Source organism: Castor canadensis, chromosome 6 (assembly GCF_047511655.1).
Source record: "Castor canadensis chromosome 6, mCasCan1.hap1v2, whole genome shotgun sequence".
Classification (NCBI taxonomy): Eukaryota; Metazoa; Chordata; class Mammalia; order Rodentia; family Castoridae; genus Castor; species Castor canadensis.
In genome coordinates this window covers 149132652-149158133 of record NC_133391.1, presented here as the reverse complement: position 1 = coordinate 149158133, position 25482 = coordinate 149132652, and the positions used below count along the sequence as shown (strand labels likewise).

Sequence of the window (25482 nt, the reverse complement as noted above, 5' to 3'; positions counted from 1 at the left end):
TTAACCCAGAAATTCATTTTTTAAACATTATTAGTTCTACAAACAGACTCAAATCATATGGAAGAATTCATTATATGATAAAGGTGGTAAATAACATCAGCAGAAAACTTTTTTCAGTAAATGCCATTAAAACAACTTGCTGGGGGGGGAGGGGGGCAAAGGGCAGGGGGAAGAAATGACCCAATGTCATGTATGTCAATGTATGAGTAAATGAATAAATAAAAAAAAAAAAACTTGCTAACAAACTGGAAGCAAAAAGAAGACTTGGCTCCTCTGAGCTTATGTCACCATAAAAGATTTTAAAAGAAAATATAATTTGGAGAATGAAAAAGGTTTTTATAAACTGCCACCAACTAGCAGAAACTTTCAAGAAAATACTGGTATGATTGATTGCATAAAAAAAATTTTCAATCTCCAGCACCAAAAAAGAAAGAAATTAAATACAGACAGGGCACGTAGAAGGAAGAAAAGGAAAAAAGCAAAAATAAAAATTTAAATACTACAACTTAAAAAAAAACCAAGTATTACAGTAAAGGACCCATCTTAAGAGTAGAAAAATCCAAGACAGGAATATGAGAACACAGGATTCCCATGGCTTTCACTCATTATGCTAGCTAAGCAACAAATTTCTAGCCATACATTAGCTATTAAAATGATATGAAATGTAACAATATTACTTTTAAAATGTGACTGTCCTCTCTCGTATTTTTCCAGAATAAAAAAAATGCTATTGAAGAAAGGAAAATCTCACAGGATAGAACTCCACAGAAAGTATCAACATAAATGTAACAATATAAATTATCACTGTTCTCCAAAAAATTTAAATTTATGACACATTTCAATTAGAAAGACTAAATTGGGGGTGGGGGGTGCATGTGAAAGAAGGCAGTACCCTGAGACAAATATTCACCTATTCTAGCAAAAAGTAAGCAATTTCTCACTCAAACTGATTTATCAAAGAGAAGGCAGTTTATATGCTTATTTGCAATACAGAGGGTAAATGCTAAAAGCAATGAGAATGAGTGAGTTGATAGTAAATGACAGTGACTTTTAGGGAGTCCCAAAAAAGTATCCATGCCCTAAACCCCAGCACCTATTAGGGGGAAAGGTCTTTGCAGATGAAATTAGCATCTTAAGATAACATCATCACGTATTATCAGACAAGACCCAAATTCAATGGCAGTTGTTTTTGAAGAAGAGAAAAACAGGAAAAAAAGAGGCAGAGACAGATATAGATGGAAACTGCTAGGAATAGGGTCTACCTTAGAACTTTCAAAGAAAACACATCACATCTAACTTCCACACCTCTGGCCTCCAGGACTGTGAGACCATACATTTCTGTTGCTTTAACCCACCAAGTTTGTGATAATTTGCTAAGGTAACCCTATGATGCTAATATAAGGACTAAAAATGGTTGTGTCCCAGGACCAGAGCTAAAGAATAAGAAAAGACAGGCAGACAATTGCTATTTTTTATGAGAAAACTTTGGCTTTACAGCTATTATATATGTACTAACTTGATTTGAAAATTTAATTATTTTTTAAATTAGCAAATTAAATCATATGGAATATTTTCCCAAAAGACATTAGCTATCTAGTTCAGATCTCTCAAACCAGTAGACTGAAGTAGTAAGTCCATGCAGTCAGGGAACATGTATCTCAGGGTCTGGCACAGTGCACAGTGCAGTTAAGTACTGAATGTATTGATGAATGAACAAAAGAATAATCAGTCAATAATAACACAAAAATACTTCTTGACCACACAGAGAACCAGTTATTACAATCTTTTCACCACTTTAGGTCGGAACTCTAACATTCATGCAAAATTGATTAAATTACTACAATTAGTAGTAATCTGTGTTCTATTTCATTGATTACTATGACAGCTTCCTAGGTTATTAACCTAATAAAAATGTGTTATGCCTTTTGATATCATTATCTAAAGCAGTATCTCATGCCAGCTTACTTGACTTTAATGACTAGACTGAATCTTTAAATCTCTATGAACAAAAATGGGGGACTACTGGGGAATGGGGAACCAGTAGGAAATGGAGGGGGAAAAGAAAGAGCACAGGGAAATGAATACAAGTACATTGTATGCATATATGAAGAAGTTAATAATGAAACCCATTTTAAGAAACTGCAAGAAAGGTTAAAAGGGGGGGGGAGGAAGGAGGATAAGAGTAACAGAGTGGGTGAATATGATCAAAGTATATTATATGCATTTATGGAAATGTCACAAGGAAACTCCTCACTGTGCAACTAATATGTCCTCATTTAAAAGGTGTGGGCGGGGGATAACAGAAATTTTAAAGTAAAATAAAATCCTTGCAAAATATTTTCTATGGTGCATGCCTGTAATTCCTGCACTAGAAAGGCTGAAGTAGGAAAAATGGTTGACTTTGAGGCCAGCCTAGTCTACATAGTGAGACCCTATCTCCAAAAAAAGAGAAAGAAAGTTTAATACACCATGTTTACTGTCTCTTCAATTCCCTGGGGAATTGAATCTAGAACCTTACGTATGCTAGGCAAGCACTCTGCCACTGAACTACATGTACCCCAACCCATCAATGTTTACTTTTTACATATAACTTTCATGAATACACTAATGGCTTTCTTTCCTACAAGATTATTATTCTCTATACCATATCAATTAAAAAAATGTTCAGGCTGGTGGCTTGGCTCAAGTGGTAGAGTGCCTGCCCAACAAGCACAAGTCAGAGTTAAATCCCAGTATTGCCACCCAAAAGAGGAAGGAAAGAGAAGGGGAATGGGAACTTCTGTGGGTTGTTTTTTTTTTTTTTAAACACATTTGGTACTGAAAATTAAAATACCATCAGAAATTCCTTTTATGGCAAATATTTAAAATGAGAAAATATAGTTACCTACCCTAATTATTACACTCTAACCAGACTACCCCATGTTCTCCTCACATCCCTTCAGGTTATATTTCATTTCACAGACTTTAGGCTTCTAAAACAAAGACGTGAGACCTACTGGTGCTTTGTTGGATCAAATCAAAATGCAGAACTAAAGCAGATCCTTTGTAAGTTAACGACAGAAGTAGGAAGATCCCAAGAACCAAAAAAAAAAAAAAAAAAAAGTGAAAGTAAAAAAGATACAAGAGAATCACAAGGTCATATCACATACATCAGTTATATAGATTTCAATATGCTGCATTAAATTACCAGCAGGAAAACGGCATAAAATTTAAGCCTAAATTCAAACTCCCAAGTCCCACCAAAAAAAAAAAAGATTTAAGCCTAAATTGACTCTTTTCTCTGTCATAACCACTCCCTACTATTCTAGCATTCTCAGAAGGATCCCACCCATGGTAACTTCAGGTACATCTGAATGGCACACTGAATGGTTCACTCTGAACGCCTTTAATTACTATCTCTTAGCTTTTCTCTCTGAAGCTGAGTATGCTCCCCATGAGAGCTCTCAACTTGGCCATATGTTCTCTCCCTGCAGATAACAAAGTCCAGACCCCTCTCTGCCTGTAGGGAGCGTCACCTCTGGTCTCCTGTAGGACCCTTTCACTTCTGTCTGGCACTGAGGCTGGACCTTCTGGTAGAGTGGAAGGGAACCTGGGATGAGGGTTGAGGGTCAAGTTATGAAGGTCCCTTAACAAGGTTTCTGGGTGAGAGCCCGCTGGGGAATTTTCTTCGTATGCCATCCTAAAAAAAGACTCCAGGGTCAAGGTACAGTTAAATGTTTGTAAGGGTTCCATTAGTGTTGCACTAAAGCAAAATTACTCTAGAAAAGGCCAGAAAAAAATTAAAATGTACTCCTGAAAAGAGCCTAAAACTCTTAACTCCAGCGAGTGATGGCAAAACAAGGCCAAAACTTTTGGATTAACATAGTATATTAAAGAAAAAAAATAGCTCTGAAACACCATGCCTCTAAGAAACACAGTAACAGACTGGAAAAGAAACAGTCTTGAATATTTGAGACTGAAGCTGAAGTTAAAAATTCTAAAAACTAGCCAATACTACCCCTTTTTTACCACAGACCTTCAAGGTGGAGAAGATCTGAACAGTATTCATAGTCTGCTAGAAAGATCAATGGCCTATGTGTAGTTAATCTGCACAGTAACTCAAGTTTTTTTTCCTAAATTCTGTCAAGTCCTTCATAAGTACAGCTTTCTGAAGCAGCAAATGAAGTTAAGCATGTTTTTAAATATGTAAGAGGAAGTGATCAGTGATTCAAACAGTGAATTACATTATTTACTATATATACAAAGAACCAGGAAACCAAGAATGCAAAAAGGGTATGGAAATGCAACCCAAAAGACAATTTTAAAATCACGTTAATTTTTAAAAACTAACATTCTTCATTTTAAGCAGTTCAAATTCTTTAAAAAGGATCTTATTTAGAAATCTTACCTTTCTTGTTAAAAGACCTTTACGTCTCATTCCACAAGCCTCTAGTTGTAACCTTCCTCTCAATGCTAATTCAATTAACATACAGCCACGTAATCCAGATGATATACAGTCATTCCAAAACGATGTGTAACCCTATTTAAAAAGAAAACAAAATAGCTAATTTATCTTGAATTCTAGGTCAAAAATAGAAATATTGTTAGCCAAACTCATTTTTGGTGCCTTTTACCTTTCATGTCTTCCTAAAATACTGAAAAAGTACAATAAATTTTCAGGGGCTTTCCATCTTTTTACCACATAGCCTTACATAGAAATAAACAATAATAACTTTAGAGATCAACGTTTTAGAAATGCAACCTAAATTATACTTTCCTAAGCTGTATGTTAAGACTCTTCTTAGATAGCAAGCTCCAGGAAACACTCTGTTAATCTCAAATTACAGCATCCTATTATCAGTATAGGTGGGCAAGCTAAGAAACTCAGGAAAAACAATCTAGCCAGTTTAGCCTCACAGAGAATTAGAACATTCATCCATTCATTGCTATCAAGATAAAAACACAGCTGGGCTGGGGGCATGGCTCTGCTGTGGTAGAGTAACTGCCTAGAAAGTACCAAAGCCCTAAGTTCAAGCCTGAAGGAAGGGAGAGAGGAAGGAAGGGAAAGAGAGAGAGAGAGGAAAAGAGAGAAAGAAAACAAGATTAATTTTGGAAGAATGTATCAGAGAAACTCATGCATGGGCCTGTGAGCAGAAAAGATGACTGCATGTCTAAAGTTTGGAGTAATCAAAGTGGCCCTGAGAAAGAATGTAAGGGCTTATTCAAGACAGAAGAATACCTATAGGTAGAAAAGTTGATACAGATTTAGGGAACTGGGGATACTGGTCAACTAGGCATCACATCAGGGCACTTTTCAACAGTAAATAACAAGGTTGTCCAAATTATAATGCCAAGAACTCTGACAGCATCAACTTAAAGATTCCCAGCTCTCATGAGAAAGCAGAAGCTCTAACAGGTTCTGGTTATGGCTCAGACGTGGATAACGTAATTTTGGTTGGAGGGAAGAGAAGTTCAATCAAATCACAGAATAGAGGACCAAGCTTAGGAAGGCCTGGACCCTTGGATCTGGCAATTTTATAAAGTCATCCTTGTACCTCACCAGATCATAATAGCCTGCATTTCAGAAGGTGACTGACAACCAGAATACATGGAATTCATTATTGATATAGGAGCTTAAAGTACTCTCACAAAGCTACCACTCCTGACAATGGAGGTATTGGGAAGATGAGAATTTGGTGAAGGAGGATCCACAGGAAAAACAAAAATATCAATGTTTTGCTTGTTTGTTGTAATGAGGTCAATTTAAATGCAAGGTCAAGGAAGCAGACACTGACTAGATTTGAGAAAGTTACTTTAAACTCTAAATATTAGGAGTCTGATCAAATTAAGATTACCAGAGATTTAGCAGTGTTTAATAAAACCTGTAATTTATGGAAATTAAGTAAGATCCATGACAAAGTCTTGAGAAGCCTGGGAATGGATTCCAGGTGAAATTTAATTTATAGATGTGCACCTCTAACTGGCCTGGACAGACACACAGATGAAGTTCCTAGGAGAATCTCTATAAACGCTAAACAACAGAGTATACTTCATGAAGCAGAAATGGTTGTGGACAGCTCTACAGTCTGAAAATCACAACTAAATACCATTTTAGGAGTTTACATGAGAGCAGAGGACCAAGAATGTCTGAATCTCATCTGCTCTCAAGGTATCAGTAACACAGAGATGTGAGCAAAACAAGTTCTTTAATAACGAATTTTAGAGGTTAACTTTAGTGAATGGCTTTGGAAATGGAAATAGGAAAGATGAACAGGCAAGGACAACTCTGCAGCAAAGCTTCTAGGACTCACCAGGAATACTGTAAAGATAAATGAAGACAACAAAACCATACCAAGCTGGCAGAATGGCTCAAGCCAGAGGCCTTAAGTTCAAACCCCAGTACCACAAAAAAAAAAATTTCGAACCGGCACCTCTGAGGCAGAGCAGCCATCACTGCCAAGTACCTGACCCAGATCATTGTGATGGGTGTGCAAATCGTGGACATAGCTTTTGCTCAGGCCCTACAGCAAGAGTTTGCAGCAGCTGATGCCCAGGGACACACTAGGCACCAATTTGCAACTGTATCCAAACTCTCTGGCCTCAGCCACCAGGAAGGACTCCAAGCTGAGTCCTGAGGAGGTAACAGAACTACAAACACCCACTTATTAAGGTGAATGATAAATCCATGGGTGACTTCTATCTGCAGTCAAAAGTGGTCCATGCAAAGGAACACCTAGATGAGGAACTCAGAATTCATGCCCAGCTGTCTGAAACATGACTGGTCAGCTCCCCCCTCCCCCTGCCTACCAACAACTCATAAAGCTTGCTAATAAATGTCTTTTCTACAAAAAAATTAAAAAAAAAAAAAACCACCCAAGCAATGGAATAATTCAGAATTTTGATAACCTCCTGATAAAACCACATCATAAAAGAATGATCAAGAATTAAACACTTGAGGCCCGGCACTATAATCCCAGTTACTTGGGAGGCAGAGATCTGGAAGACTGCAGTTAAAGGCCAGCATAAGCAAAAAGTTAGTGAAACCCTATCTTTTAACAAAAAGCTGGTTGTGATAGAGAGAGCCTGTCATCCCAGCTACATGTAGGCATAAGTAGAAAGACCGCATTCCAGGCCAGCCCAGGTAAAAAACACAAGACCCTACCTGAAAAATAACTAAAGCAAAAAAAGGTAGGGGTAGGGGAGGGTGGGCAGGGAGCATGGTTCAAGTGGTAGAGCACTTGCCTAGCAAGTACAAGACCCTGAGTTCAAACCCCAGTACCAACAAAAGGCAATTAAATATCTTAAGAGGGAAAGCAATAAACTGGGAGAGAATCAGGTGACTTTGGTCATGACCTAGGCCAACAAGGTTCTACAGTGAATCCATGACATAATACAATACAGAGCACAAGCTGGTGGGGAAGCTACTTAAAACAATCAGGAGCTGGAACACCAGTTTTGGCCGTGCCAAGTTCTGTAGAGCTCTTTAATGTTTTAATTTCTGTCTAGTGCTAATCTTAACAGCATACAGTTCATCAATTCCAAAATACACATTTTTAAAGCTTAGTATCTTTGAAATTGGGGTGTCCTTTTAAATAGATAGCTCATTAGATTAAAGGGTGTAAGTATAATCACCTTGAGCTAACCTAAACACATGGCCTAAGCCTCCAAGGTACATAGCAGTGGAGAGATGAACCTGTCAGTTACTGGGAAAGCACTTGGTACAAAGAGTGGGTGATTGATATACAGATCTAGTCATGCCACCAAAACTTTCAGACAAGCTGCTACTTTTTATGAAGCAATTACAAGAGCCTGTAGTCTACACAGTATGGTTGTATATTCACAATATGCATGCTTGTGTCCCAGCAAAAACTTTACACCCATCTATCAAACATGGCAAGCCAGCCACTTTCAAAATGGTAGTTAAAAAGTATGTGGGAAAGACTACTAACTGGCAATATCCAGCAGCTATTTTTTGGTTCAAAAGGAACACTCAGCTACATTTGAAATCATACTTGTGAGAGGATAAAGAAAAAACTGATGATGTATTCAGGGATGGTACACAGCTCTTGCTTCTGAAAGCCATTATCATTTCAACTCTAAATGGGTTTGAAATTCTGCAACCAGCCATGGAAGAGTATCTTCATGGCTTCAGTTAGTCCACAGATAGGAAACTGGTCCTTAAAAGCTCAGTCACACTAAGGAAGGTCAATCAGCTGGGAATGAAGCAGCAGCAGCTGTAGGAGGAGCACCAGCAGCCACAGGGACCTTGAGGGAATTTCCCACTGCTTCAATAAGAAACAACTCAGTACCGAAGAAGGTTACTAGAACACAAAAGAAACATATTGAGCACAAGTTCAAGAATGTGATCAAAACTTAGTCCCTATGTCCTTTAAAATATAAGGTGAGGAGGAGGTAAACATCCCAAGAAGAGGATAGTCATGTACTACCCCCAAAGAATCCAGAGAAACATGACATGTGTCCCAAGTAAGACAAAGCATGCAAGAACACAGTATGCCCCTGAGACCCTAATACGCTGTAAGTTGGAATACTAAATCTTAAACAGGCACATTCAAAAATTGTACTAGAGGCTGGAGGTGTGGCTCTCACTGTACAGCACGTGACTAGCAAGTGCAAAGCACTGAGTTCAAACCCCAGTACCACCAAAACCAAACAAAATGAATGTACTAGATACAGCTCACAGACCTCCAAAAACTGGGGAGAACAGAAGAAACAGAAAATCAAAAGACCCTGGAAACTAATTTCAAACAACTCCACTTGCATTTACCAACCATCTTTTTAAATAATACTACTGATTCCTACTTCTAATGGAGTACTACATAGTCCTGTGCCAGTCAATCTTCTGCTGTTGGGAATCCCGGGGATCAGAGCCTCAAACTGCCAATCTTCAGGGCAAATCTCAAAAAGTTATGTAAAATTAGTAAAACTAAACTGGTTCAAAATTAAATAAAACAAGTATGCCATCCAGAAGCAAGAATGAATGAATGATACAATAACAAGGCAATGATCTAGAGGACACAGCACATGCTCTGCAGATAAAATTCTTCCCTTAGTGGGCAGTTTTTCAAGGTCAAAATGTACTGGACAGAGACTACAAGCAACCCAATCAATGCTCACTGTGTAACTAAGCAACAACCTCCAACCCACCTTTTTCTTAGCAGTAAGACTGATGTTTATTTTAATCTCCAACTGCCTGGTGCCCTTCTTTCCCCTCAGATGGCTCAATGTGATTAGGGAAAGGAGTATTGCCTACTAGGCCCCCTAAAACTGCAAATCAGAAAAGTTCTCACCATTAAGGCTAAAAACAACTGATCAACTCTTAAGTGCCTACTTACCCAGAAGCTTTTTGTTCAGAAGGAACAAGACATTGATCACTCATGATGAAATTTAATAAAAACATATTATACCAACATCATTAAGAGGGATATAACCAGGTGTTAAGTTTTTTCTTCATGTGTTACAAAAACATGTACTGGAAAAATGCTCATGATATATATTTTACATGCGCTACAAAAGAATACATATCAAGTATTATCATTTGACATTACATAAAAAGATATGCATATAGGGGAGGTTTGTATGTATTTATTTTAAAAATTCTTTAAAAGTTCATGTTTTGACATAGTTCTATGAACTTCTGATTAGGAAATACTGAGCAAAAAAAATTTATGTACAAATACAATGATGTCATCCATTTATCACAGTAAAACACAAAAACAATCCCATAGTAAACAAAACCAGATAAATTCAGCATTTCTCAAAGTTTCTTGACCCTGAATCACTTTTATTTACATTATACCTGTAACAACTTGCGGGGTATTACAATTCCATAGAGATCATTTTTAAAATTCCAGTGTAGAAAGTTATTGCAAAAATAAGAAACATACTACCAAATCACTCATTCAATTCATACATACATACATATATATACATATAAATATATATATGTATGTAATGCTCCCACTTTCAGTTGATGAGAAGAGTGTTAGTAGTAATAATGTCTGGCAGTTATGGTGCTCTTTAGATTTTTCTATATATATTAGGTAGAGAAAACTGGACAAAGGACAGTAAGGAAAAGTTGAGTCTTGTCAGTAATAATTAAGAGACAGTCAATGATATGATAAAGGCAAAGTAAAAGAAGCACTAAAATTTCCAATTCAAAGTGTTAAGGACCAGAAATTAAAACAGAATTGGGAGGCAGTAAAAAGCAATGCTCAGAGCCCAGACTCTGAGCAACATATACTATGTAACTAAATTTCTGAGACTTAGTTTTCTTCACTTAAAACAGCAATGTAACATTTGTGAAGATTTATAAAAGCACAACTGCCAGAAAAAAATAATTTAATGAAACTGCTGTAACACAGTACTATACAATGTTTCTATATACTGCTGAATTCTGGTATGACCAATGTTCTAGTAATGGCTTTCTAAGCAGGCTTTTTCCAACAAAAGAAAACACCAGGTTACTAAAACATGTGAAGTTTAGTACCAAACCCAACCCAAAAGCTATGCTAGCGATCCCCCTTTTAGAAAACCTGCCACAACTACAAAGCTAACAGAAACAGGTGATTGCACCCACCACATCTAACTGGACCACAATAGGCAAATCTGAACTTGGCACATGAAGCCAGTTACACAGGCATCGGCACTGGAGCTGTAACTGGTTATGTGGACTCAGAAGTTACTAGCCATTTTATACAAGTGAGAAAGACAAACATAAGCAGAAAGAAAAGCAAAAGAAATATGCAGAGTAAAAATGAGAGATTATACAATGTGAGGCAGAACTGATGGAAGTGGCTCAGGTGGTAAAGTCCCTGCCCAAGCATGAGGCCCTGAGTTCAAACACCAGGGCAACCAAAAACAAAAAAAAAATGCGAGGCAGACCAAGACATACACACTTGCACACTTGTGCAATATCTTAACAGGACCATACTTATTAGGGTTGGACTGCACTTTATTTCCATGAAACACATCTGTATCTCCTTCTACTTAGACTGCTCTAAGGGGTTTTCTGTTCTTGCAAACATGTAACTTTAAAGGTAAAGCAAAAATGAAATATAATGAAACAGTAAAGTCAGTGGTGTGGGGCACCTGTGACCAATGTCTGTAATTCTAGCTACTTAAGAGGCTGACATCGAGAGGATCATAGTTCGAGGCCAGCCAAGGTAAATAGAGACCCCCATCTCCAAAATAATCAGACCTAAATGGCCTGCAGGTGTGGCTCAAGCAGCAGAGTGTGTAGACACTCTAGATTAGTGGACAAGAAAGAGACTAAATAAATAAATGTACAGCAGGGTGACTGTTTGAGAGTGGGAATTAGCAGGAGTGGGGAGAGTGAAGAGAGGGAAGTTGGGGGTGAATATGATAGAGGACTGGTGGAGTGGTTCAAGCAATACAGCGCACCTGTCTAGCAAGTATAAGACCTGAGTTCAAATCCTAATACTGCAAAAAAAAAAAAAAGACAATTTGGGAATTTTTGAGCTTGGGGAATGAATCAAGTGGCAGAGCATCTGCCTAGCAAGTAGGAGGCCTTAAGTTCAAACCCCAGTCCACCAAAAAAGAAAAACTGTCTGAATATGATCAAAGTACTTCATACACATGTATGAAAACGAATAATGAAACCTGTTAAAATTGTTTAGAAAGGGGAGGGAGAATAATAAAGAGCAATAGAGGGGAGCAAATTTGATCAAAATACATTATATGCACGTATGAAAGTATCACAGTGAAACCCCTTTGTACAAATAATATATGATAATTTTTACAAGCATTAATAGGACGGGACATGTGGCTCAAGTGGTACAGCACTTGACTAGCAAGCATGAGGTCCTGAGTTCAATCTCCCCAGTGCCACAAAAAAGGGGGAAAAAAAAAAAAAGGCTTTTATGTATCAGGCAAATCCAAACTGAGTACACTCTACCAAATAACTGATTTAAAAAAAAAAAAAGAAATAATGTTTAAAGAATTAAAAGAATAATGACAATGACTCTTCAAGAAAGAAATCTCCATAAATAGAAATTCTGTAGTTGAAAAGTACAACTGAAATGAAAATTGCACTGGAGGAGTGCAACAGATTTGAAATGAAAAAAAGAGTAAGAATCTGAACTTGATTTTGAGTAACAAAAAGAAAAAAGAATGAAGAGAGAGCCTCATAGATCTTAGGATAAGAGGAGTCTCAAATGGACAGGAGGAAGAAGCAAAAAAAAAACCACAAAAACTTTGATACAAAATCATTCATGTAAGATCCAAATGCAACAAAGTCCAAGGGGAATAAGCACAAAGAAATCCTCACCTAAGAATCATTAAAATTGCTGAAAGACACCCAGGACATCTTGGAAGCAGCAAGAGAAAAAGATATAAAGAAACAGGAAATTGCAAATAACTTCTCACTGGAACACTGAAGGCATTAAGATAACACATTCAAAGTGCTGGGGGAGGGGTGGGAACTGCCAATAAAGATTCTATATCCAGCAAAACTATCCTTCAAAAGTAAAGAACAAAGCAATACCAAACAAAGGCTGAATCTTACTAATCAGCCTGCTGAACAAGTAATACTAAAGGAATCTTGACAGCTGAATGTATATAACCATCAGATAGTATTTCACATAGACACGAAGATACCAAAAATACAAGACTATGTGTCTTATATAGCTTTAAAAGCTGATTTAAAAGTAGAAAATAGAATACAACAGCACTGTTGGGGCTCTAAAGCTTTAATGTTTCCCAAATAAAGGGAGGGGGAGTAAATGAAGCTCCCTGGAGCAAAGTTTCTACATTTCATCAGAATGTAATTAGTACTCACTGAAGACTGTGGTAATTCTATAATTAAGGTGCATGCTGTAATGCCCTAGAGTGACCAACAACAACAAAACCTCAAATGGATATAATACCAAAAAAAGGGGAAAAACTGAAACAGGCATAATTTTCTATTTACCATAAAAAGTAAGAAGGCAATACATGGTGAGAAAGACTTCAAGCGTTCCCTAAATATGAATTTAATCAATGAAAAATTTCCTAAGAAAGAGTTAGGTGTGGTGGTGCATGCCTGTAATCTCAGCAACACTTGAGAGACTGAGGCAAGAGGATGGAAAGTTCGAGACCAGTGTGAGAAACATCACCAGATCCTGTCAAAAAAAAAAACCTATGAATTTCCTGAGAGAGCAAGTATGTGGCTTAGGACAAAACAAGATACCTGAGCTATTCTAATTTCAAGGAAAAAAAAGTATTTGCAGGTTAATTATCAGGGTTATTTAAAAAACTGATTAACCCAGGCATGGCATCCATACCTGAAATCAATTTTTTTTAAACGTTACATGAAATAATACTATTGGTATGGTGGCTCACATCTATAATCCCAGTTATGCAGGAGGCAAAGGTAGGAAGATAGCAGTCCAAGTCCAGATGGACAGGACAAAAAGCATGAGACCCTATCTAAAAAATAACTAAAGCAAAAAAAAAGGCTGAAAGATGTGGCTCAAGTGGGAGAGTACCTGCCTAGGAAGCAGGAGGCCCTAAGTTCAAATCCCAGTACTTCTACAAAAAAATAAATAAACCTTAACCTACCAAACTAACAAAAATCCAAAAATTTGGTATATTTGTTGCTAAAGATAAGCGAAACAGGCACTCTACATGTTATAATAATGTCAAAGTGACACCATCCCTACTTGAACCTATAAAATTTATATATTCATTTACCCTTGTACTTGACAATACTACTTAAATGGCATCTTCTCTGAAAAAACAACCCTATGAATATGAAACTTATACATAAAGTTATTATGGTATTTGTAGGTGTAGCAAAAGCTTGGAAAAAAGCCATCAGGATGGGACTGGATGGACATACCAAAATACAGTCACATAATGGAACACTATGGAGCCATAAAAGATCTCTATACAATAGTGATAGCGAACCACCTTTAGGATGTAACATTAAAAAAGCAAGATCCAAATGACATTTCTGTATCTAGAGATAAAGGCAAATCATTAAAATATGTATATGTACAATCTTGCTAAGAAATGTTGGAAAGGTAAATTCCAAATTTTTTTTTTTATTTGCAACTCTGGCATTTGAACCCAGAGCCTCACACTTGCTTAGGCAGGCACTCTGACACTTAAGCCATGCCCTCCAGCCCCTTCTTGCTTTAGTTAGATAGGGTCTTGAGTTTATCAAAAATACAATAAAGGAGTGGGGCTATACCTCAGTAGTAGACAGCACCAGCCAGAACAACAATTTACTGAGCATACACTGTGTGCAAAGCACTGTTCTAAGTATTCAGCATGTAGTAAGCTCGCCTGAACCTTCAAAGTTTTCTTTTTTTGGCTTGCTATACAGCCCAGGGCTGGACTTGAACTAACAATCCTCCTGCCTCAACCTCCCAGGTACTAGGATTACAGGCATGCATCATCATGCCTGGCCCACAACAACCTTCTGAGGCATTATTACTATCAAATCAAAGACATGGAAAATAAGCCCGGGTGCAGCACTTCCACTACATTCTTGCTCAAGTCCCAAATACATCTACTGCTCTTTTTATGATGCATTTATGTAGCAAAATTCCAACCCACATCAATCAAACCATCTAACTTTCTTCCTATCTGTACCTGTGCTTCTGAACTACTGGTGAAACAAGAAATCCTAAAAACCTCAGTGCACAAATATACTGTCTCCAGCTTAAACTAATCCCTCAATGACACTTGACAAGTCCATCTGATGATGGTTTCCCTAGTCAAAGTCCTTACCCTCTCTATCGCAGCTACTTCAAAACTCCAATTCTCCCCAGATCCACATATACCCAGAGCCTTCTGGGCTGGCGGCATGGCTGAAGTGGTTAAGTGCCTGCGTTGTAAATACATATGTATATATATGTATTTACATCAGCCTACACACCTTCTAGTGGCATCCAAACATTCTCAAGTAGTATGCCCATCATGTGAGGAAGAGAGAGAAACAGACCAACCCTCTCTCCTTTCCATTAGTGGCAAACTCTGAAGTACTATAAAAAAGGAAGCCACTACTTCCCTTTTGCTTCCCAATCCAGCACAACCTGACCCCATTCTCAACAAAGCTTCTCGTCTGACTTCTTCACAACATAAGATACCGCTGACAGTCCCTCTCTTCCCTCTTCCACAGCACCCCTCTCCCTGCACTCCTCTGGCAGCTCCTGCTCAGGTTCATTGACAAGTCACTCTTCTGTTACCCACTCCTTAAATGCAGAGCCCCCTGGCCTTTTGTTAGCTCATGTACACACTCATCCTGTGACATCTAATGCACTTCACTTCTTTTTAGTAAAAATTCAAACAGAAGTAGATAACAGAAAATTAGAAGTCTCTACCTCCTCCCTCCCCTTCCATTCCTCACCTGCTCCCCTCTTCAAGGTAGCCTGTTAACAAATCCCTCTTTTATTTTTATTTTTTTTTCAAGCAATAGTGAAGTTTATTAGGACAGGAAATACACTTTCAGTAACTGAAAATGAGTCATCTCTACAGTTAGAATGCGAATGATCAACAAATCTCTTTTTTAAATTGCACACTCAGTCCATACTTTGCCATACACTGAGTACCTATCCAATGTTAAAACTCTGCTAAGCATTTGAGGTACATATGTCTAACCCTTAGAACACCCTGTAAAGGAAGTACTATTCTTCCGATTTCACAAGCTAATGGAACTCAGGCTCAGTGAAGCTACCACATGGCAAAGCTAGAACTGCAACTGGTCTATCTAGCTCCAAAGCTCTGACTCTCTGTCTTGCCTCCAAAGACCTATCTGCTTGATAGCTAATCTACATGTACTTCCTCTCAGCTCTGTCAAAACAGAAGAGAGTGTTACACATTTTTCTCTCTACCTCTGCCACTAATAACTTCCCTGCAGGGAGCACAAAGTGTAAACAGATACTAACTGCTTCTCAAGTAAATTAATTTGGCGGGGGCGGGGAGGGAGCAGGGCTGGGGCTTGAACTCAGGGCTTCATCCTTGCAAGGCAGGCAGTCTACCACTTGAGCCATACCTCCAGTCCATTTTTGCTCTGGTTATTTTGGATATGGAGTGTGGCAAAGTATTTGCCCTAGCTGGCCTCAAACTGGGATCCTCCTCATTCCCAGATTTAATCCTGGAAATTATGGTATTAGGTATCTAAGTATGCATGTATTTATTTAATTATTCATGTGGTGCTGTGATCAAACCAAGGGCCTTATGTATTTAGAGAAGCACTCTACTTCTGAGCTACACCCCCAACCCTTACAGCTAAATCTTATTAATAAGATGCTGTTAATTATACGTTTAAAAACATCTCTAGCCAGGCACTAGCAGCTCACGCCTATAATCCTAGCTACTTGGGAGGCTGAGACAGGGAGGACCACAGTTTGAGGCCAGGAGGCTGAGATCAAGATAATCATGGTTTGAGGCCAGCCTAGGCAAATAGTCCCCAAGACCCCCATTTCCAAAATAACCAGAGCAAAGTGTGGCTCCAGGGGTAGAGCACCTGCTTTGCAAGCATGAATCCCTGAGTTCAAATCCCATCCTGCAAAAAAAAGGACTGGAAGAATAACAAATTTCCTTTTCTTGTCTTTGTTCAAACCCATTTCCCACACAGAACTTTTTTTAAAATGTTCTGTACTGGATACTAATGATCTTGCTGCCTCCAGTTATTCTATCTACTAATCTTTTTCACAGTCAAAAGAAGTCATCCCGAAAATCCAATTCATATCTGCCTCTAGTATCACTTACAGCTTTTATTTAAGGTCCTCTGCCAATAGCTCTTCCACACACAATCCCCCTCTCATAGCTGAGTTCTTACAAGACAGCTTTGATTTTTTTTTTTTTTTTGGTGGGACTAGAGTTTGAACTCAGGGCTCCTTCACACTTGCAAAGCAGGCGCTCCACTGCTTGAGCCATACCTCCAAGCCCGTGATTTTCCTCTTTAGTTTAGTAAGACAACTTATTTTCAGAAGTTTAGCAACTTTCTCTCCCATTTAGGCTCTTCTTATATATCCTGTCTAAAATGCTAGTTTCGTGTCTGTCTCAAAATTGTACCCAAAACTTATCTCTAGCCAGGCACAGAAGCACTGCATGCTGCAGCCCCAGCACAAGGGAGTCCTCGTGCAAGAGGACTGCTGAAGCCCAGGAGTTCCAGACCAGCTTGGACAACACAGCAAGACCTTGTCCCAAAAAAAAAAAAAAATCAAAATCTTATCTCCCAAAAGTACTACCTATCCTTCTCAACATTCTCTTTGGCCATCCCTCACCTGAAGTCTTCTTTACTCCACTCATCACAGCACCAAGCACTTACCCACGCTACCACTTGAGGGCACTTTTCCTTTTCCTTTACTCAAGAAATCTAAGCTACAGACCATGACAAGAAGCTCTCCCTTCAAAAGAACTCTAACCAGATATTAAGATAAAATATAGCCAATAAATTGAAATAACCCAAATGCCTGTAAATGAATAAACAAAATGTGGCAGATACTTACAATGGAAAATTATTCAGCTTTAAAAAAAATTAAATCCTGATACATGCTACAATATGAATGAGCCCTGAAAAGATTATGCTAAGTAAAATAAGGCAAATGCTGTTTGATTTCACTTGTGTGAGGTACCCAGAATAGTCAAATTCATAGACACAGAAAGCAAAGTAGTGGTTACAAGAGATTGAATTATACACTTAAGATGATTGAAATTATAAATTCTATTACATATATTTTACTATTTAAGAAAATTTAAAACTTACAGCTTTCCTTTTAGTCTCTTAGACCCACTGATCATGATTAAGACTATGGAGACTATGAAAGGGAATCATACTTTTAATGTTTCTAGCCCAGATCATAAAAGACCTTCAACTATTTGAGAAGAGAAAGAGATCAATGGATGGGTGGAGGGATAGATAGAACATTTTAAGTTCGAAATTTATAAACAGTAATTTCTAAATGTATCACATCTTATGCAAATCACTAAAATGTGAAAAAACAATTTTCTAATTTAAAATTTCAGACACCAACTTAAAAGATTTATGACAATCAAATCTAAATTAATCCCAACATTGGGCTGGGGGTATGGCTCAAGTGGTAGAGCACCTGACTAATAAATTAATCCCAACATCAATTTCCAGTCTGCTTCAAAACTACTTTGTAAGCTGGCGATGTGGCTCAGTGGTAGAGCACTTGTCTAACATGCATAAGGCACTGGGCTCAATCCTGGGCTGCCAGGTGCTGATGATTCACACCTATAACCCTACATACTCTGGAGGTAGAGATTAGGAGGATCAAGGTTCAAGGCCAGCCTGGGCAAATAGTTTGAGAGACCCTATCTCAAAAATACTCAACACAAAAAAGGGCTAGTGGAATGGCTCAAGTGGCAGAGTGCCTGCCTATCAAGCATGAGGCCATGAGTTCAAACTCCAGTACCACACAAAAAGAAAAACTTCTTTGTGACAACAATTCTATGGGAGGTTCTGTTCTAAGCCTTTACTCCCCAAGAAAGGAGTGTTCACTTTTGTAAAAAATAGTACAATGCCCAGATAAGCTTTCTGCTCTGTGTACTCCTCTTAGGTCTTAGCCTAAATTACCATTTCTGAACTGGATGTTTACTGTTTCTACTACTCAGGTGGCACTTATACTTTACATTATTAATTCTCACTTCTTATCCCAGTTTGGACTAGTACTTTTCATGTTACTTGCTTTGACTTCTAAATCCATTTAACAAAAAACTGCACAAAGTGTAACTTTATAGTTTGCTACAATTGTGCTATTTTTTGTTTATGCAACTCTATTGAAAAAATATGGAATGCTTCATGAGTGTGTCATCCTCACACTGAGGCCATGCTAATCTCTGTATATGTGTTGTGGAAGCAAGCACAAATTTTGTTAATTGTTGTTCCCACAACTTGCCCCACTTTCAACCCCCTCAGGAATCGGTTTTAACAGCCAATGGACCCTACAATGAGAAAGAAATGAAAAGTAACCAAGCCGGGCATAGTGGTTCATACCTATAATCCCAGCACTCAAGAGGCTGAAACAGGAAGATCCTGAATTTGAGGCTAATCTGAGCTACATAGCAAGACCCTGTCTCCAAAATAAATAAAAAATAAATTTTAAAAAAGTAATCGAATTAGAAGATATGGAGGAGGGGCTAGGTGTATAACTCAGTGGTTGAGTGCTTCCCTCCTATGTACAAAGAACTGGGCTCAATACTTAGCGAGAGAAAGAGATATGAGACTAGACGAGCCAAGAAGAGAGAAAGGGAAGAGGAGAGAAAAGAAGAGAAGAGGAGAGAGAACAGGGCACAGTCTTGTGGTTCCTGGCAACCTTCATATGTCCCTACTCCATATAACATTTCCACTAACGTCAGTAATACAAATCTGTCTTCTCTATGTAGACTGGATGCCCTTTAAGGATAAAAAATGTTTTATTTGCCAAGCACCAGTGGCTCACGACTGCAACCCTAGACACTTGGGAGGCTGAGATACAGAGGATCACAGTTAGAGGTCAACCTGAGAAAATGGATGGAGACCCCATCTCTAAAAATAACCAGTGTAAAATGGACTGGAGGTGTGGCTCAAGTAGTAGAGTGCCTGCTTTGCAAGTGCAAAGTCCTGAGTTCAAATCCCAACCCACAAAAAAAATTTTTTTTTCTTTGTGACCTTAGAACCTAACAAAGGGGCTAGCACATAGGTGTTCCATACTGGGATTAACTGACATTATGAATTCCAAACAACCAGTTTTCACTTCATATATCGCATGGACACAAAAATTAACAAGCCCAATTCAATGACTAAACTGAAATTTAAGTTCCTAAATGTTATTTCTGAAAAAAATTAATATGGTATAACACTATTTAAGACTTGTCTTTAAGAAACTAGAACTAGGGCTGAGGATGTAGCTTAGTGTTAGAGCACTGTGTAGCAAGTATGAGGCCCTGGGTTCAACCCCAGCACTACAAAAAAAAAAAAAAAAAGGAAAGAAACTATAACCAGAAAATGAAACCAAAGTAAAAATAACTTACATACAGTCCTTCAATTTCCAGTCCCTCTCAAAAGGTAGGGGGTATGGGAGCACAAAAGTTTACCTACATACTACCAACAAAAAGAATAACTCTTACTTTAAACATTCAACTCACAACTTCCTATAGTTCAGTACGCTAAAACTGTTCCTCCACCTACTGAACTACAGTCAAATTCTATAATAAAAATTTCTATCAAAGAAAATGTTGACTTATTTTATTTTATTTTATTTATTAAGGAGAGTCTCACTATGTTGCCCAAGCTGGCCCTAAACTCCTGGGCTTTGAGAGACTCTCCTAAGTAGCTGGGGCTAAGGGTGTGTACCACTGCACCTGGCATAGAGAAAAGGATTTCTAGGGCTAGGGCTATAGCTCAGTGGAAAAGCATGTGCTAGCATGCTAGAGGTCCCACCCCCAATTACCACACACACCAAAAAAGAAAAATCCTAAACCTTAATGAAGTGCAAACCAAGTCCATTTTTAATACTATTTCAGTGCTTATCAACTGTTTTTCATTATCACTATCTCCCTCATTAAGTGTTAATAAGATGGAATATAGAGGAATTTATTTGGGAGTGGGGAAAAGGAAATATTCTTAAATTTAACTTTATTTTTAAATTAACATACATTAATGTAATTTATTTATGTATTATAGCTAAGGTTTATACAAAAAGAACTATTTTTTTTCAATACCACCCCCAGAATCCGTTTTACTCTTGGAAATGATATTATTCTCACTGAGAATATATTATTTATTTAAAAATATTTACTGAGTTGAAGCCACATGTCAGGCTGAGATATTCAATATCAAAAAAGTCTAACAGCATTTAGTTTTGTAGCTTACTCTATGAAAACAAAATGAACTTGAAGACAGAGACCTTCTTCTTAGCATTTGCACCTAGTAAAGGCTCTGGCACAGTAAAATGTGCTCAACAAACATTTCCTAAATAGAAGGAAATTGTTAGAATCTTACTTGTGGTAACTACACTACTTCTAAATGTCATTTAGCAAGATGAGAAAGAACTCAACTCCAGGCCACAGAAGTATCAACTTCATATCTGAAATCTCAAAGAACTAAAACTCCAACATACCACAGCTCTAAAACCTAAAACTTCCTCTAGTCAATTTTCAGGTGGAAGGTGAAAAAAAAATGAGACAAAACAAAAACAAGAACCTTAAACTAAAACAGCTCATTTCATTAATTTATCCTCTTTCCCCAGGAAAACACGCAGACATACGATTGCAGAAACAAGGTTTCTAAACTCCATCTGCTGACTGCAATTTAAGATTTTCTCCATTAAAGTAGTATGCTAACCAAATACAATTTATCAAGTTTAAAAATAAGTTAGTGTTCAGGTTGGGGATGTAGCTCAGTGGTAGAGCACTTGCCTAGCAAGTTCAAGGTGCTGAGTTCGATCCCAGCACATTTTAAGCTTATAAATGTGTTTACCAGAGGGCACTACACTGTACTTTCTATTAGTTGTAGTCTTGTAGATCAAGGTTTACCAAACAACAGGAAGAGAAATACCCTATTTTCTCTAAGAAAGTAAAAATGAAAATATAACAGGTTACATTATAATACTATACTATGGTACTAACAGGATGTAGTCTTTCTATCTTTGATTAGAAGCCTAAAGTCACAAATACCAATTTCGAGATAAAGCCAAGCTTTCTCCTTTGGCACTTGTCCTTAGACTAAGAAACACAGTGAGACAAAAAACACAGTCTATTTATGCTGCTTCAAAAGGAAACTCACAATATGAAAATAAAATTCCCTAAACAAAGACCACAGCATACTTAATACCATTTACTCTGATTAACAGCAGTAGAAAAATTACACTGTATAAAGAGGAGAAAGTGCAGAATCAAGTAGTGCTCAGCCAAAACTTCAGTACTATTTAATAGAACAAGCATGATGCACAATGCCTTCAGGACTTTCTGAGATTTACATGTAAGTTGATACTCTATGCAGTTATTTCTTTAAATATCAGAAAAAATTTCCCCAAATTTCAAAATCTGACTGAAGTAACTTCAAAGTACAATTCTAAAAAATAAATTCAAATTACCCTTACAAGAACACTCAGATGATCTAAAATTAATAAATATCAAACATAAGTACCACTTATGTATGAGTCAGTGACCGTTTTGCCCACACTGTGAAAGAATACTGAAGCACAAAAAAAGCAATTTCAACAGTATCACGTCTTCTTTAGAAGGTAAATCAAATGGTTCAATGAACTCTAAAAACTAATGTTTGATATCCTGTAAATCTCATACTTGTGATAAAATACATGAAAATACAAACCTTTCAAAAATATGGAATAGTAATTGTATTAGAAAAGGAGTCACAACATTTCTTTCTTCATTAGATTTTTAAATTACTGAAAATCTTAGTACATCTTGAAATTCCGAATATTTGTTGAATGAATTTTTCATTTACAGATTTGATATGTATTTACATCAACTGCAAATGTGAAAAGGAGTAAGTACTGTGTTTCAAAGTATAAACCTTGAGCAATTTATTCCAAAAATGGAACAAATCCTTGGAGCCAGAGTAAAACACACACACACACACACACACACACACACACACACACACACAGTTAGATCCATCATTTTAAACTTATTTATCCAGCTCAAGCACCTACTTATTTTTTAAGATGCAGTCCTAATATTAGCGCTCCTATCTACAAGCACTAGAAATATTACCTTTAAAAAGTGGTTTTGCTGAAGGTTGTTGAAACTTACAAAATTGGAAGGTGACTGGAAAATCAGGCTGGAAAGGCAGCACAAATGGACTAGGGAGAAAGATGCTCAAAGAACCATGTCAGAACAGTGTGATCCACTTAGGATACTACTCTGAAAAGTTTGGCAAAAAAAGTCCTTACAACCTGTTACTCTTTTCAGGCTCAAAGCCCAGGGAGAAAACATCTAACTGGACAAGTCCAGCTATACACAAAAGGGTAGGGAAAAAGTCAAGAGACCATCATAGGACTACACTCACTGATAAAATGGGGAAGACACAGGGAGAGTTAAACAGATATCTACAGCGTACAATCAGAACAACCATTTGGTAAAACTATTTTCCCACTTTACAAGAGAACTACGAGGCTCAGAAAGCCTCAAAAAATATGTAAAGCAAAGGATACACCCTGGACCAGGACTACAAAGCTTCTCTCCACTTAATACTATTTCACAAGCATACTCTAAATTATAACTGGCTGTTTAAATAATCAAATCCAGGGCTGAAGGTATGGCTCAAGCAGTGAATGCCTGCGTAGCAAGTGCCAAGCCCTGAGTTGAAATTGAAACCCCATTACCACCAAAATAAAACAATCAAATCCAACCTTAAAGACTAAGATTTGCCACCAATGAAGTTGAGAGGCTTGGAGTACTCAGCGGTACAAGCATGTGTACGACAGCAACAACAAAAAGTTGTTTGAACATGATGACAGTTATTTGAGCTAATTCTCAATGAAATATTCTGAAAAGGCTGTAGTGGTGGCATCTACAGAAAAAAAAAAAAGAGGGAAAAGAAAATACCTGCCAGGCTTGCTGCCTCTCTCCCTCATAGTGAGGTGTGGGATAACAGAAATCTTGCTAATTAAATTGAATTCAAGTGTAAACCTATCTGCCACCTTTACTGTGGCTTTTGAAAAGTACCTATGTCACTGACTCTTCCAAGCATGAGCATCAAAATCCGGAGCGGCCCAGGCATCTGTATTTATGAAAACTGGAAAGAATAATCATTGATAAATCTGAAATGTGTACTTTAAAAAAAAAAGAATATGTATCACTCACCAAGAAGTGTTAGATTAACCCCTAATAGGTAATCTGAAGCCAGACCATGGCTTATTGGTCAGTAAAGGGAAGGGGAAGACTTGATTCAAAATATAAGACCAGTAATTTTTTTAAATAGAGATTATAAATGTATTAAAAGTAAACTGATACAAGATGAAAAAATGGTAACTTCACACAATAGGGATTAATCTCACAAACAATGCGAAATAAATTCAGACACAAATGGAAAGGACAAAAACTAGGCAAAATTAACCTATGCTGAATCCTAAAGTTAAGCTAGTGGTTGCCCTTGAGGAAGGGGCAACTGGTGAAGATTCTGGAGAGTTGGTCATATTGTTTCTTGCTCTAAATGCTGGTTTAACACTATTTGTGAAAAATTATCACACGTATGTGCACTTTTCTGTAGGTTTACTATTTTCCACAGTTTTTTTTTTTTTTGTGGTACTAGGGTTTGAACTCAGCCTCACGCTGAGGCTCTTTACCACTTGAGCCACTGGACCAGCCCTTTTTTGTGTTGAGTATTTTTGAGACAGCGTCTCTCCTCCTTATCTCTGCCTCCTGAGTAGCTGGGCTCCAACAAAACATCTTTAAAGAGCCAAAGAATGTAAGTTAGTAAGACTGTTTTTTAAAACTCAATGTAAAATTAATCTCACCATTTAGCAATTTCTTAAAGCTGTTTCTTTTAACTTCACATATATGTAAGCTAACCTATGTTATATATGTATATATATATTTCCAACATTAATAACATGCCTAAATTTAAAGTTAAGCTTCTAAATATCTTAAAAGCACAAAATGGATACTTAGAGTAGTGAATTTATTAAACTACATATTAAGGCTAAAGTTTAGAGCTTATTAACAACAAATTTAGTAAACTAAAATCTAACATTAACAAGCACAAGGACCTAAAGTCAAGGTAAGAAAGCAATTTCTGCACCTTAAAAAGTGATACAAGACATGGGAGAGTGGGAACCTCCAGGGATGAATGGATGAGGAATGTACTAGTACTAGTACTTAAATATGTGATGAAAGGAAACACACAAAAGGCTCCAAAACTAAATTGTAAGGCAATGCAAAATCCCACCCTCCTCCAAATCTCCAAACTTGCCTAGAAAACAGAGGGACAGTTCCCTATGTGGCTGTTGCAAACATGGGGGAAAAAACTCAGAATTAGGCTAGAGTCTGGACTTTAGCCATGACTTGCAAACTATGGTGTATAGTGACTACTGACACAAAAAAAACACAACAGATGGTTTCATTTACCTGCCATCAAAAAACTTCAAATTGTCTAAATTATGCAAGTACCATTAAACTTCAATAGTCTTTACCTTCATGAGAACCAAACCACAGAAAAATAGCATGTTAAATCTTAAACGTTTAGAGTAACACATACTTGAAAAAACAAGGTACTTTTCACCATAATTTCTCAGAGCCTCAACACCAAAAGCTAGTTTTTTTAAAGATTTAGTTTTATCCAATGTCAAAAAAGTATAAATCAAAATGTTAACCAGAAATGTTTTCTCCACTTTGCTTTCCTCATATTTTCTAAAATGTCTCCATAATCTAAGTTTTTCCCCACCCCTGAATAAAAAAATGTAAAATATTTATTACTAAGATTCCAAACTGTGGAGCCTAAAACATCAAATCCAATACCTTCTAAACATTACTAACATCTAGTCTGGTTTTTCAGGACAAAAA

The 25482-nt window shown here is 37.3% G+C and overlaps 1 protein-coding gene across 7 annotated transcripts in view; it reads right to left on the bottom strand.

Annotated features, from left to right (window-relative positions):
- Golph3 (golgi phosphoprotein 3) overlaps positions 1 to 25482 on the bottom strand; it is a 39687-nt gene that overhangs the window by 12314 nt on the left and 1891 nt on the right. For all 7 annotated transcript variants that reach the window (XR_012449205.1, XR_012449206.1, XR_012449204.1 and 4 more), the window contains exon 2: positions 4388 to 4519. Coding sequence is in view for 2 of the 7 variants with exons in the window: in XM_074077674.1 (XP_073933775.1) it covers positions 4388 to 4519 (132 nt within the window). In the remaining 5 variants the exon portion in view is untranslated. The remainder of the gene's footprint in view (positions 1 to 4387; positions 4520 to 25482) is intronic.